General features: G+C 34.4%; 2 protein-coding genes across 3 annotated transcripts; one reads left to right on the forward strand and one right to left on the reverse strand.

The window, feature by feature from the left end:
- Window positions 1-993: 993 nt before the first annotated feature.
- On the reverse strand, window positions 994-6,563 carry LOC145632407 (MACPF domain-containing protein At1g14780-like). The gene is made up of 7 exons (XM_081684774.1): window positions 6,047-6,563; window positions 3,904-4,142; window positions 2,998-3,196; window positions 2,826-2,903; window positions 2,555-2,738; window positions 2,157-2,323; window positions 994-1,870 (listed from the first exon to the last, which is right to left on the reverse strand). Exons 1-7 carry the CDS (start codon window positions 6,305-6,307, stop codon window positions 1,166-1,168), a joined length of 1,833 nt encoding a protein of 610 aa, XP_081540900.1. The 5' UTR covers window positions 6,308-6,563; the 3' UTR covers window positions 994-1,165.
- A 3,589-nt stretch (window positions 6,564-10,152) lies between these two features.
- On the forward strand, window positions 10,153-15,281 carry LOC145631202 (uncharacterized). Of its 2 annotated transcripts, XM_081683298.1 has the most exons (6): window positions 10,153-10,274; window positions 11,501-11,643; window positions 12,522-12,563; window positions 12,662-12,779; window positions 12,979-13,078; window positions 14,962-15,281. In XM_081683298.1, the coding sequence occupies exons 2-6, from the start codon at window positions 11,580-11,582 to the stop codon at window positions 15,199-15,201; spliced, it is 564 nt and encodes a 187-aa protein (XP_081539424.1). In that variant the 5' UTR covers window positions 10,153-10,274; window positions 11,501-11,579; the 3' UTR covers window positions 15,202-15,281. The 2 variants fall into 2 exon arrangements, with proteins under 2 accessions (XP_081539424.1, XP_081539423.1); XM_081683297.1 differs by lacking the exon at window positions 10,153-10,274 and having other exon boundaries at window positions 11,539-11,643; window positions 12,070-12,563.
- Window positions 15,282-15,656: the final 375 nt, after the last annotated feature.

The following is a 15,656-nucleotide window of genomic DNA, read 5'->3' on the forward strand; positions in this document are numbered from 1 at the left end:
AAAGTTGAGGTTTAAAATTGTTATTAATCATTACTTGATTGATGTACAACTGGAAAATTAGTCATTCTCAAAAAGTGAGGTGTATTTAATCATCTGTATGAAAATCACAATGGACCTAGCATTGAGCATGCATACAACAATAAATCATACGGTATAATATTATGGACTTGACATAATAATAAAGAGGAAAAAAAAAAAAAGAGAATTTGAACTATTGTTCAGTAAGAAATTGAACAAAAAGTTTCTTTTAAGGAAGAAAGAACTAATTCTACTTATTCAACGTGTAATATTAGATCTCGAAGATTTTAAGTAAAACACTTTTTTAAGGAAGTAATAGTATATAATTTTAGGTCAATTTTAAAATAAACACCATTTAAATTAGTTATTAAAGATGAATTTTAAGTCCGAAAAATCTTTTTCAAAACTTTAAAAAATCATACAAGTTATAATCCAATTCATAAAACTTAGTTGACTTTTTATAAAAACAATTCAATACATCTTACATAGCGTACTAGCACTAAAGATAACGTAGCGCGTGACAAATTTAATATGAATGACCACTTATTGTATTTTATATCTCCAGGAAGACTAGAGTAAGAAAAGTAGAAAACTGCATCAATTGCACCATGTCCCTATTTGTACGTCTTCATTTGGTAGGATGCACAAGTCACACGTTTCCATAAGGTTGCACTAAAGAAAGTGCTTCAAATCTAATTACATAAGAAAATTCTAATTTTTGCAAGAAAGTCACTTACTTCAAAGGACTCAATTTCTTGCCCTACAATTAGTTCTATTTTTGCACTTTCACCAAATTGTCACCCAAATTGAGCATATTGCATCTTTTCAAAGAGTACAATACATGTATTTTATCATGGCAACAACCTGTTATCTCATTGCTCCAACCAAAAAAAAAAAAGGGGTGAAAGATAAACCTGAAATTTGTAGCAAAATAGAGGTCTACTCTTCTTGCTATAAAGGAAAATATAGAGGATAAAGAATGAATAACAAGGGCTTCTACGAAACAAAAAAATCATCACTTCTAAGTTTTATCTGTACAATGTATCTTACACTCCGTAGTACTATTTCCCTCACACAGTCACTTTCACAAAGAGACCTTCAGGTATCCAAAATAATCGACTCAATTGACATATATATACGGCAAAATTTACAGATCACTTGTATAATCAATTAACGCAAACTTTACATGCAAACCTATTTTACCTCCGTCTGTCACGAGCTTGGCAGCTGTGACCAACCAGTGTCCTGGAGCATCATGGGGACCGCGCAACACCTCAGAAGTATCGACAAACCTAAGCAGCTTCTCACAGTTGACTGGAACAGGAGGACCATTTGGGTAAACACCAGAGTTCAGTGCAGCAGGTAACTTTTTAGGCGGGCTGTTGTTTTGCTTCGGAGTAAAGGTGAAAGTTGTGCTCAAAGTCATGAGGATACTTGACTTGTGAGATGCTTGTGGGGCAGCAGCCCATTCAGTTCTTCTGATTGTGCAGTTAGGCAGGTGGCTGAAGAGCAACCGAAGGTGAAGAGCTGTTTTTGGCCACCTCCCTTTTGTAAGGAGCTGAGCCCCAGTAACAATGAAAACCCCTGTTGTTTTACCCTGCAGCCAGTTCGGGTCATGCTTCACTATGGATGTGCAGACTTTTGAGAATCTCTTCCATCTGACGCGTTCTAAAAACTGGCCCTCAGGATCAAAATCATCAGAACCTCGCCACTGGCCATGATCATGAGTTGAAGCAAATGTCATAGAATTAGGCAGCGTTGTCAAATGTTGTGCATGGATGGCTAGTTGATTGCAGTGCTTCCCTTCCAAGTAAAGGCGTAGCCCAACTATTGGTTTCAAACTACTCGTGACCTAAAACCACAGAGAAAAAACAGAACAGGGATGAAACAACATAATTTCGAAAAACAAATGGCAAAAAATTCATGTCAGATGAAAATTGTGCCAAAGGAGGTAGGTGAATCAGTTGAAATCACCCCGGACCTCAAGACATTCTGCCAGGTGTGAAATCCTCACTACTTCATCCCTAAGGGTGGATTATACATGCAGGGAATTTCTTGAGAAGGGGACCCAATATGGAGCTAAGAACCCCATCCTCAACAAAATATGTAAACTATGCCAACAAAAAAGTGGAGAGTACCTTAGTGGAATTAACATGAATCTTTGGACCAAATAAGCTGAATTGAAGGAGAGATGAGGAAGGCGCTATTCTTTGATGCTGGAGAGGAAGCTCGTTGTACATAGGTGCCCATTGTCTAGGGACTTGGAATTCCAAAAAGTACTGCAGATCATCTGGAGAAGGTTTGTCTGAAGAGAGGAAAATTATAATTCAGATTAAAAAAAAAGTAACCAACAGGTTAATAAATTCAGTAAATAACTAAATAGCACAAGAATGCAGAGCAGAGTTATGGTGTCCAAAAAAAATCTCCTAAAGAAGATTGTTGTTCAATTGTTCAGTAATAACTGAAGGATTGAACTAAATCACAGCTTGAATTGCACATTGAACATATGCTTTTTAGATGCAAAGTGAAAACTTACATCTTAAATACAAATTAATTGCATGGCTAAGATAACCGCTGCCTGGGATTCCGGTAAGGAGTGAAGTAATAGGTACAAACTTGAAGAGAATTGCATCAGGGTGGCTAGGCACTGTTTGGAGCCATTGGGAGTGACTATGCAGAAACACATTTCCACCTCTTCTTGATCGTATAACAGAGAGTCCCTGAACAAATTAACACAAAATATATAATTGCTATGTAAGAGTAATAACATGGGAGCTTAACGGTCAAGATTTTAATTACACACTTACATCCTTGTTTGATGTTTCTACAACACTAGTCAACTGTATTATATTTGACTGCAGGATCCGACTGAAGACCTCCGGAGCCTGTATGAAAAGGGAAATACATATAATTTTTACAAAAACGTAACTTTTTCAAGCAAGAAAAAAAACCAATAGGCATTTTACTCAGATCTCTAACCTTTTGTTGTCCTTCTCTAGCTTTTCGCTGTAAAAGTGGTTCTTTTCCATCTGAAAAAAGAGCGTCTCCAAGATCTTCCAGATGCGCTCTGAGTTCAGCAGGAGGAATTTCTGAGGTAGGGGCCTGTCTGACACAAATTAAATCTTGACCTCCAACAGCCAAGCCCACAATTATATGTGTACCATACTTGTGAATAAACCTGCCTAACAAGTGAGATCAGCAACCTGACGCAAGCAAACTAAACAAACACAAAAGAATAATACCGCACAGCCTAGGCAGTAAAAAAAATTGTTATTTTAACTGTGATAGTGCATGCATATAACACAAACATAGTTGGAAAGGATTAGGACTAAGAAAGATCTATCACAAGATTCACAATAACCAAGGCTGACTTAACGCTCAAAACTAGGGTGTGAGGGTGTGTACTGCCTTGAATCAGAAAGATGAGTGGCCTTTTATGTAGAACTAATAGAATCTGTTATAACTTATAAGCTCACTTCACACACTCAGAACAATCAAGTGGAGGGCCAAAAGCAAGCAAATATACATAGGTAAATGGTAATTTCTATTCCAATACAATTCTTATCAAAAGTAAAGAAAAAGGTTGAATACTTGGATTATAAGTTTTCTGTGTTGAATGTAACATGTTCACAGAGAAGCTATCTCCACCTCCATGGGTGAGACGTTGGGTTTGCCACGATAACCTACGCTGAATAACAGAATCTTACAGCACTATCCATTTTGCAAATTTCGATGTGTTACACACATATAAGAAACACCTTGTAATTTAGTATAGATCCTGCCATTGAAAGGTCCAAATATGGTCTACATGCAACTTTCCCCCTGAAGTATAATCCACATTGCTAATTCACTGGCTAATTAGAGTAACTGCAAAGGAGAAGCTACCTTGCTAATGATGCAGGATCCCAATGTGATGGAACAGATTTCTTTACTTTGTCATGGAGAACAATGGCAGATGCCATTAAGTGCATGTGGTACAAAGCAACAAAGTAACCATCAAATGCAAGATGTTTGCTATCTGAAGCATCATTTAACCAGGCTCCACTAAAATTAAAAATAGCGTTGAAATAGCCAGATGGAACTTTTCCTTGTACAGATGATCTTTGATTGAGTAACTCTGACATCTGCAAAGATATAACGCTAATTGTTAACCCATTGCTTCAGATAAAACATACCATCAGAATCTACAAAAAAAATCACTAACAACTTGGCAGGCCATATAAATAAAAGAGTACAATATATTGAGTTGGTCAATGCAGATGCAACAATTACACAATATAAATTTTCTTTGACAGAATAAGCGAATTGCATTGAAGACTTGCACTCAAGTCTTAAGAAACAAAAGAATATGCCACCTCGAAGAGGCATTTCTTTTTCACCAGCACCATACTATCTCAACTAGGAGTAGTCGTACAAGATCACTCCAAAACCTATTTTTAATCTAGTGACCAAGCTCCAGACAGCCAACACCAAAGACATAATTCCAAAATACATGAACTATAATCATCTATACTTTCTACCATCGACATTTACTTTTAACAACTGTCTTAACAGATGCATTTAGAATACTTCCATATTTAGTCCAAGGTAAAATGTAACACGTTCCCACATTAACTTATTAAAACAAGAAAACCATACCCCCACTTAAAATCTTTCAGAGATGAATTCATCTCATTCGGAGGTAATTCGTCCATTTGGTGATTGATTAATATGGAAACTAAAACAAGGTGTCAACGCTCAACAGCTCTCCAATGCTCAAATGGGGATGCATCGGTGCGATGTTAAGATTGAACCTTAAGTATCTCATTAGTTCTGGAAAAAGAAGTGAACTTTATGGATGATATTTGACTTCGCACACAAAATAACATGATTTCCAATTTTGCTTCTCTTTTAGTCTTTATATGAAATCCAGCCAATTGAAAAGCTAGAGATATCAATAGCTAATTAACCAAATACCACTATAAGTAGTCAATTAAGCCCCACAGAATACGGTAGAAAATCCTAGTGTCGTTTTAGCAATCAAATGCAAAAATAATTAAACTCCAATGTTATCCTGTAGTACCAAAGAATGGTCCATTATAGAGTGAAAACTTTTGAACTTTTACTCCACTTAACACAAATTCAATCGAGGTAATTTAGTCATCTTTGAACAATCTGCTTACCTTAAGAAGTCTAAACTTACTGAATTACCATAAATGTCACTCTTTTTATGAACAACGAAGGCGGTATCTATCTATCTATCTATCTATCTATCTATCTATCGATCTTCCAAGTTCCAACTAATAGTACGAAGTACATAAATAGCAAGCTTAATACTCCCTCCGTTCCAAAACAAATACGCCTATAATCTTAGCATACAATCCTTTGCTAATATTACGTGTCTTGTAAGAGAGTGAGGGATTGCTCAAGTGGTTAGAGCTTCCCTCCCGATCCTGGGGTCCTGGGATCGATTCCCACCCCCGCCCTTGTGACTCTCTAAACACCAAAAAAATAAAAAAAAAATTAAAAAAAAAATAACGTGTCTTGTAAGGATTTTAATGCGAAACTTTGACTAATTTCATTGCCCTTAAATATCACCTTTCAACCTCATTGATCTTTTTCAGCATTAATGAAAATAGAGATATTTTAGTCAATTTTAATTAGCCTCCTTAATTCACGCGTATAACTCTAAACAACACCGATTCAAGGACAAAGATAGTGGTTAACTCTCTAAATTCAATTAATTAATATCTCCACAACTAGCTTTTTGCAATTATAATTCTGTTAAAATTTAAATAAATACCATATACGAAAAATAAAAGATATTAATTTTCTTCAATAAAATGGCTCTTTAATCTATACTCCATATCATAACCTCATCCGACCTCGGATCAAATCCCGTCTACATCACTGCTCGCCTTTCGTAACACTCTAAACGAAAAGACTAATCAAGCACCAATTTCAAATTATCAACAATTACAATTGTAAAGTCAATAATAAAAACCAAAAATAGTAAAAAAAATTTAAAAAATGAAAATAAAAAATCAACCTGATTAAATTGAAGAACATCAGACTTAAACCGCAATTGTTCGCCTTTATCGCAACGAATATCAACAGAAACGCCAGGAATCGAAACGTTTCCACCAGGAATAACAACGTTTCTTTTATGAGCTTCATCTAAAACAACAAGCCTCTCTTTTTTCGCAAATTTCAACCGGAAATCAGAAGTTAGATCAAACCCTAACCCTAATGATTCCACTGCTCGTAATTCTATCGGCTTATTTTCTCTCTCCTCCCCCCAATCCTCCATTTTGCTTTTTTTCTTCGATCGAAAAAAAATTTCAAATTCAACTAGAAATATATGTATCAAAATCAGCAGAAATCGCTTAATTCAATGATTTCAATTGCGACTAAAATAATTGGAATTTTGAAAAGTCAAGAAATTGGGTGATTGAATTCGCCAAAATGGACTAGCAGCCTTTTTTCTTGATAATTTTGAATGAAGAAATAATAAAGGAATGATTTTTTTTTAGAAAGAAGGAAGAAAGGAAGAATGTGAGTGTAAAGGAAAAACCAAAAAAAATTGGAAAGTCTAAAATACAAGTATTTAAAAAAAAAAAAAACAAGTTGGTGGGGCCCACTTTTGGATTGTTGACTCTAACTTTGCATACTCAGTCAACTTTTTTTAGGATAGTCTTTTCTTTTGTACTTCTTGTAAAGAGTTTGTCTACGAACAGTAATTTTAACTTTTTTTACACTGATACAGGTCACGCCGACTGGCAGATGTTGTGCACGCATTTTGTATGATGATGTATTGATAAAGAGTATTTGAGATGTGTGTTGAAGCTTTGTAAGTGTGGATTTTGTTTTGTATATGTTGTGTATGTTTAATATGGGTTGATTATGGTAATACTTGTATGTTATACGGAGTATATGCTATTGAGAGAATATGGTATTTTTAAGCGTATGAAATATAATTATTATAATATTTGGTTGCATGGTTGATTGAATTTCCATAATAGGACATATTTGGTAGTACAATTAATTAAATTTTTTGGTCATTCAAAGACGTTGGAATTCTCTTTTGTTATTTTGCAACAAGTTTAGAAATGACAAGGGGTCAGGGTTTACTATTGTCAACATGAATACACTATGCAACTGTTGTTGTTCTTTTTTTTTTTTTCCATAGTATCCTAACACCATCTCGAATATATTATTACTTCTATATCTTTCCTTAAAGTAACAACTTCCACATTTATAATACTCGATATATATACTTTTTACAACAAAAGCTAAAACCATACTCAACTTTTTAAAAAGCCAAGACTCGAATAGCACAAATGACATACTAATAAGACCGAAAATTGGTAAAAATAATATATAATGATGTTGAAAAATGATGGTTAATTAAATAAAATTGAGGCAAGTAATGAGAGAAACTCAAGAAAGTGATGTGTATTTGGTGTTGAAATTGAATACCAACTGCTTACCTAACCCAAGTAGCTGGTTTACTTGGAAGTCTTTCGGTTTCCCATTGACTATTAGCTTTAAATGGGCCACCAATTCAAGTGTACTCAAATAACTCAACCCAACATTATATTGTACTTGTACTTTTAAATTATCATTGCCTTTAAATTAGGGGAAATTTCTTATGACTTTCCCTACATGTTATGGTGCATCTCATGTACTTTTCTATCTTCATTTAATCAATTGTGTGCATTGCCTACATCAAATTTTTTATCTTTACATTGTGTGTGTGTGGGGCGAGTAACAATGTGAATGGTGATTATCAATCTTATTAGGGTTGTGTATATTATTAATTTATTTTTACCTTTTTATCATAGTGTGAATTCTAATAGATCAATCACATTGAATTTCGTATTTTCGTTCTAAGACTGTCAAAGGAAAAAACAAGAAATGGGGGGGGGGGGGGGGGGGGGATGAAAATCTCTTTCCGAAAGAGTCCAAGGGCATTTGAATGATAGGCTTTATTGTTTTACTATGACTTAATTATTTTTCAATAAATGACTTTAATCATTAATATATGTGATTATGTATTAATGTATTGTATATAAATGAAACATATAAAATTTGATGTTTGAATTTTATAATTAAATATAGTCCTAATAACAATTCACTAAATAACAATTGTTTTACATAACAACAATCGTTTTAATGTGAATGGCCATACTTAAGACATGTAAAACAGTGTAAAAATCAAATTATTACAATCAATTTAGAAAGAGGAATATTTCTAACAACTTGATGCACACAATAGTTATAGTATGTATTAGTGGAATAAAAGGATCAAATCATCGTCAATTCAATTAGAATGATCATTACTATTATAAGATTGAGTGAGACTGAAGAGGTGGATTAAGATTTGGGTCATTGGGCAAATTAATGCAATTTCCTAGTCAACAAGGCAAGACCGTCAAACAAAGACTTTTACTAATTGGAATCTTAGAAATATCTCCATTTTTCACATGAGTTCTACTTCCAAGTGTTAATTAACATTTAAAAAAAAAAAAAAAAAAAAAAAAAAAAAAAAAAAAAAAACTCCATAAGTTCACTAGGGTAGATGTTAGAAGTGTATATTTTTTAAACAACACAAATAAGTGTTCAACATTGAGAAAAAAAAAGAGAGAGTTAATCATTGTATGTAAGGCTAGAGACTACTTCTCCTATTGTCATATGATTTTGGGATAAAACCTCCTAAAACTTATAAAGTGGATGTGCGCTTTCTCTATTGATGACGAATATAGCCCATACTCGTATTTAACAGAAGATCTTAACCAATGACCCTATGAAAGAGGCATGACCCCTGCTATTTTACTTATTAATCAAATCCAAAAAATTAATTGTTTTATTTATTACAATGAAATAAACAAAATTGTATCACGGAGTAGTGGTTAAATAGTTATACTTTTAACAAAAAAAAAATGAAGGTTTTAAGACTTTGCCTTTAGTATTTTTTTTATTTATCAATACTCTGTCATTGATACTCCAAAATTTTTGTAATTATCTTTCCTTATATGGTACTCCGTATTAGTTTTACAATGTATAATAAAATCATGCGCAAATTAATGTAACTAATGAATATATTATATATTTCATCAATACTTTTTTTTTTTTTGAGGGAATTTCTCTTTTAGGTTATTACTCCGTAGTATTTAGGACTATGTATAACTTTTTTCCTAAAAAAAGAAGACAAAACTCATGATGAAAAAGTTTTAGGAGGTTTGGGCTTGGTAATAAAAAAAAAATGTTTGGTAATAGAAAAAAATGTTTTCTCAAAGAAAACTACGCTGAAACGTGTGCGAAATAGCTTGGGCCTATCCCCTAAAAAAAAATAGCTTGGGCCTACTTGGCCATTGAGATTAGGAGAGTAGTACATTTGTTAAGTGTTTCAATGTTAGAAAAATTGTCTTGAAGAGACTTATATGTTCATTGTTTTGTCTAAAAGGACCTTGTATACTGAAAGTTGTCTAAAAGGACCTTATAAGTATGTTTGGTTGTTTGAAAGGACCTTAACATCGAAATTCGGCATTTGACTTTGATTCTCCGTCATTGACCCCCCACGTGCATGTCACATCACATGGTATTAAAAAAAATACCCTCTCCCGTTTTTTCCTCTTAACATTGGAATCCCGCGTTTGACTTTGCTAGTGTTTTGAAGGCTAGGGTTGGAGGGGAAAGGGGAAAAAAGGGGAGAAGGTAATTTTTTTAAAGTCATGTGACATGCACGTGGGGGCTCAATACCGGAGAATCAAAGTTAAACGTCGGATTCCGATGTCAAGGTCCTTATAAACAACAAAACATACTTATAAGGTCCTTTTAGACAACTTTCAACATAAAAGGTCCTTCCAAACAAAATAGTGAATATATTAGTCCCTTTCATACAAATTTAAAGTTCATTGTTCTCTAATACTTCTTCCGTTTTTTTTAGTCGACACGTTTGTTAATGCACAAATTTAATTATTAATATCTTTAATTATTGATAAACAAAAATTATAAAAAGTTAATATTTTAAAAATATACGGAGTACATTATAAGATTTCGTTTGACTATATTTTTCTTCGTTAAAATCACAAAAGAGAAGAAGTGTGAATAGTGCTAAAGTCAAAACGTGTCACATGGAGGTAGAATGTTTTAATAGGTGACCAATATCGAAATAGTGTAGCGATCACGTATTCAACCTTTGACAGCCACCTTTGTCCTCTCCGCTACCGTCGTAAACAAGCTGCGCCGTCGCTCTTTCTACCGTGAATTGTGAGGTTAGCTTGGATAATTGTATCATTCAATTCATCCTTTATATTGTGATTATATTCCTAAATCAATTCAAAATTTGGTTAATTTTATTTTATGGGTTTTAATTCAATATCTTTAATTGGATGCTTTACTTGATTGCTGAAAATCTTCCCATCTCTGTTCTATTAATTTGGCTTCTCCAAACAATTTCATTGCATTTAGTTATGAATGTGTATTTTCTTAAAATTTAGTTATTTTGTGTTACTCTATGGTAGAATAAATTCTCAATCTTGATTCTTGAATATACAATTTCTAATGTAGGGTTGTAATCATTTACAAGACTACTCACTAATGATCATTAGACCCAAAAGTGCATTATTCAGCTAAAAGATGTTATCAAACTAAAACTCTATTACCAAAAATCAACATTTCGAATCAATGAATTGTTGAGTGCATAAGAAAGGAAAAATAATGTAAATGTCATTCGGATCGGAGGTTATGTTTGTCTAGTTGTCAACAACTATGCCAAAGGTTTTTTTATAGGCCTTTACATTTGGTGATCTTGATGCTCATATGACAATGGTTCATCTAAAAGTTCGTGATTTGGGTTGATGATGAACAGGCCTCTGATTAACACAAAGCTTAAAGTAATGATCGCTTATATTTGCATATGTTCTATAATTGCTGATTTGAGAAGAACCTTATGAAATCTAGGAAGCTAAGTCGTGTAGTTGTGTGGATTGAGGGTGGTTATACAAGTTACTCCCTCCGTCCCTAAATTACATTCGTCTTTCTAGCATTTATTCCTCACATAATAGAGAGAAAGAGGAATGTAATTTAGGGACGGAGGGAGTATCTTTATAAGGGAGAATGCTTGTGCATTGAATACAAATACAATAGCGTTGTCATATCCCTTGTTTCTGATGCTTGTAGTTATATAACTTATAAACTTGAATACTAGTACATGATTGTTAAAATAGCTAGCAATTTCCTTCTTTAACTCAAGAATTGTTATGTGGATGGGCTGTTAAAATTTGGTGTATTCGAATGCAGGTAGTTTATCTGCACCCAGTATGCTACTCAAGGAAAATCAGAATAGGGCTTCAGTGGTTCTAAATTTGGAAGATGAGGATGACATACTTGAAAATGATTTTGTTTTTGTTACAGTAGGAAATGAGAATGAAGTTAAGAAAGCTGCTGGGGAGTCGTGTCTGTTACCTGATTTTGAGGTTTCTGATTTCGTTGAAATCAGGAATGAATTAGAAGTTTCAGAACTCAAGACTGAAAATGTGGAAGATAAACAAGTTAGTTCTGCTGATGAGAAGATACCCATGGTTTCACCGGAGAATCAGGATAAGGTTCCAACAATTCAACAGTTGGAAAATGAGAATGAAGGTTGTTTTTTCTTAAAACAATATTACTTGTTTATGGTAAAGTATGTGAATGCAAATTGATGTTTATGATTGGTTAGAATCTTTTTTAATGTCATCGTTGCTTTATTTGTGAAGAATCTTTTGAAGGTTAGGAAGTTATATAGTTGTGTAAATTGAGGGAGGTAATTCAAGTTAGCTTTATAAAGGAGAATGCTTGTGAACTGAAGTCTAAATATAAACACAACAGCTCATATCCATGTTGCTGGTACTTGCAGTTCAAATGATCATGAATACCTGATTTTTGAAATGGCTAATAGATGTTTTCGCTTTGACAAATGATCATAAAGTTCACCTTTTTTTTCTTTTATAACTGGCGATTTCCTTCTTTCACTCAAAACTTACTCTGGCTCTATATATTGTTGTTAATATTCGGTGTTTTTAAATGCAGGTAATTTATCTCCATCTTTTATGCTGCCTAAGGGAAATCATGATAAGGTTCTTGCAATTGAGAATGCATTCCCCAAATATTTGGATTTTGCAAGAATTATCACGATAGGTGATTTAATGCTGGTTCCCGCGATCAAGTTAAAGTTTGTTTTTGGCTGCCCAGGGGGGTATACAATCTTTTTCCTAGTGGATGGATTATGAAAGATATGGTTGCCACAGGTTTTCGTGAATCTAAGTTTTTTTCAAAAAATGTACCTTTGTCAGATGAGGACATTGATGTTAGTTATTTAGTTCCTCGCAGAGTCATTGATGACTTTGAAATTATTGCTGAAGGAAATTTTAATTTTCGAGGTTCTAAATTAAACTCGGAAGAGATATATTTAGAATTTAAAAAAAAATTACTTGACAAATTAGGTGCTTATCCAATGAAATATTTTGGGGCCCTTTTTGAAGGTAGAGTCGCAATGCAAGACGATTTGAGTGAAATGATGTCAGGTACTTTTTTTAATTAAATACTTTGGATTGCTTTACTTTAATTAATTTCATTTTCCTATTACACAAAGAACTTAATACCCGTGTTTACTTGCATGCAGTTTTGTCTCAAGAGAAGCCACCCACTATTGTTCTTAAGGGTGTGCCTTGTGAGTGGTTTGCTGGCCATCACTCAATGGAGAATCTTCGAGCTCTGTTTCATACTTTTGGGAGACTCAGGTATTTGAGCAATTTTGACTTAATATTCTTTTATTTTATACATTATTTGCTGCCAATGTACCCCTTCCTATGTTGAATTTCTTGTGTTAATATGAATCACACTTGGCTTATTCACTAAATTCTTGAGATTTATGATTATATTTTTTTTTTTTTTTTTGGTGTTTTACACTTTTTTTTTCCCCTTAATTATTTATTGAAGGAATCTTGATATTGATGACAATAATGTCTCCATCCAATTTGAGGACCCTGAGGAGTGTTCCAAAGCATTAAAAAAATTGTGTTCTTGTTCTTTGAAAAAGGTATATTCTTAACCTTACTAATTGCTATATAATTTCTTAGAAGCACAAATTTTATTAAGGCATCAAGTTTGCAATATTGTTACAAATGACCCCTTGTAATTCAAGAGGGTACTCTTCAAGCCAAACTCGAAACTCATTAAAATTGCAACTTAACTTAGCTAAACAATGTGATACTTCATTACCCGATCTCTTAATGAAAGAGAAAGACACCCTTTGACAATCTCTCGAAAGCCTCTAAATATCCTTTACCAACTTGCCAAACTCGTTTGGAAGAGTAATGCCCTTCTTCATATGATGAAATAGATTGATGTCCGTTTCTAGCACAAAATATCTGAATCCTGCTTCAATTGCAACCTTGAAGCTCTGCCTCATTGCAAATGCTTCGCCCACATCAACCTCAAAGTTACCTTGAGCACACTTGCAGCAAGCCAGTACTACATCTCACACACTGTCACGCAAGATATCCCCACTCCCAAGCTTCTGCTGATCGAAGAAAGCAGCATCAGTATTGAGCTTATACACTCCATTACCAGGGGCCTTCCAAACTGACCCCATCTGAATCACAGGCTGCTTCACCACGACCTTCTCTAATTCATCAGCATACTTACCAACAAGGCTAGCAGCTTTGTGAATGACTTCCAACTCCAGCTTCCTTTTACCTTCAAAAACCCATCCATTTTGTCTCAGCCAAACTCCCCAAGCCAAACATCAAAACATATCCCACCGGCCACCACCTAGCCTCGTTAATATTTTCCTTCATAGCAGAACACCATTCTCTGAACCCACCATCCCGTCCAAGCTTAACATCCAACCTTAGCGCCGAATATCTCCAAATCACTCCTACAGTCGGGCACAATAGCAGCATATGCAAAACTGATTCATCCTCTTCCCCACACATTTGCAGCAAAATTACTTCAAGTAGGGAGGCTGTCCTTAACACAACACCACTGAAAAAAATTTCACTTTTGGCGGAATGTGAGCATGCCAAATAGTCTTCCACTAGAACTCACTCCTTCCTATTGAAGTAGAAGCTCATCCCCTCTCCTCCTCCTCAATCATCAAGTTATACGCACTTTTTACATTGTAATTTTCATCCTTCAAATAATGCCACGTCCAGGCATCCCCTTCATCAAAAATTGGAATAGGAATGCTGCTAATATTGACTACTTCCCTCTGGTTGAACAGCTCACTAAGCATGGCCAGATTCCATCTCTTATCATCCCATAGCTTATTGACAAAATTTGGGATGTTTTCTCCTACGCCCCTCTGTGACATAATACGAAAATCAGGTAGCTTTTGTACCCATGGGTTGTTCAGATATGAATGCTGCTCTCGGACCCAACACTCTTCCTTGCCCCTTTTTCAATCACATCCTTCACACTCAAAATTGACCTCCACATAAAGCTCGAATTAGAGGCAACTTTTGCTTCGAGAAAAGAAGAGTGAGGGCAATTCTAAAGATAGATATGAAATTTATACCTGCAAAAGATAACCATGCAAATTCTTTGCCTTGGAATCAGTTTTTTTTAGTTCATACTTCATACACTTTAACATTTGCCATGCACTCCCTCTCTATGGTATTTAATGAATTACTGTGGGGTACCAGGCTACCAGATGTTGTGTTGAAACCATTCTGTTGGTATATGCTTGAGTTTCGTCAATTGTTTTAAAGGAATCTCCCCTCTGCCCTGTGAAATAGTTGAATCTTGGAGCCTGCATGAGTTATGAAATTGAGACTTTTGAATCATTTAAATACTTTTGTTTGTGATTTTCATCGGTTTGGAATAACATTCTTGATTTTATTGTGTAGAGTAATGATTCAAGGATACTTTTGTTTGTGATTTTCATCGGTTTGGAATAACATTCTTGATTTTATTGTGTAGAGTAATGATTCAAGGATGGTTGATTATAAACTGACATTGAAGGACTTGCCTGATCCTAGCATCTCCCAAGAAATGTTGTCCACCAACAACTATCCTTCTTTGAAGAAGGATGATTCTATGCCAGTTAGCAAGGAAACTTTCAAAGGGCAAGACATGCATGCTTTGATGGTTCGAATGACAGAAATTGAGAAGGAGTTGAAGTATTTGAAAGCTAAGATAGAGACATCTTCTGCTTGTTAATCTGACTAAGCTGGTTAATCTCACTAAGTTGAAGTATTCTCTGTGTTGTGATCAATATCTACCCTACCTTTTATGCTACCCTTGTAACTTGGTTTGTTGTGCATGCTCCTAGATTTATGATTACTCCCTCCGTCCCTAAATTACATTCCTACTTCTCAAGAGAAGTAGGAATGTAATTTAGGGACGGAGGGAGTACTGTTTTTGTTTTTCTAATCCGTTTATTCTTGGAACTGTGAGTAGTAGAGTATGTTTCTTGTGAATTGTGATGCAACAAATGTCTCATGTTGAGGAATGCGATCATTGTAGTCGTCTTTAGTTTCTTTTGGGGGCAGCAACGATGGACTTTAAAGGATTTAGCGTGAAAAGAGAAGTGTTGCAACTGGAAAAAAAAAATAAAAATAGAGGAAGTAAAATGTAGTAGGGTGGGCCAAAAAAAAAAAAAAAAAAAAAAATTG

This window comes from Chenopodium album, chromosome 5 (genome assembly GCF_948465745.1).
Source record: "Chenopodium album chromosome 5, dcCheAlbu1.1, whole genome shotgun sequence".
NCBI classification, from domain to species: Eukaryota; Viridiplantae; Streptophyta; class Magnoliopsida; order Caryophyllales; family Amaranthaceae; genus Chenopodium; species Chenopodium album.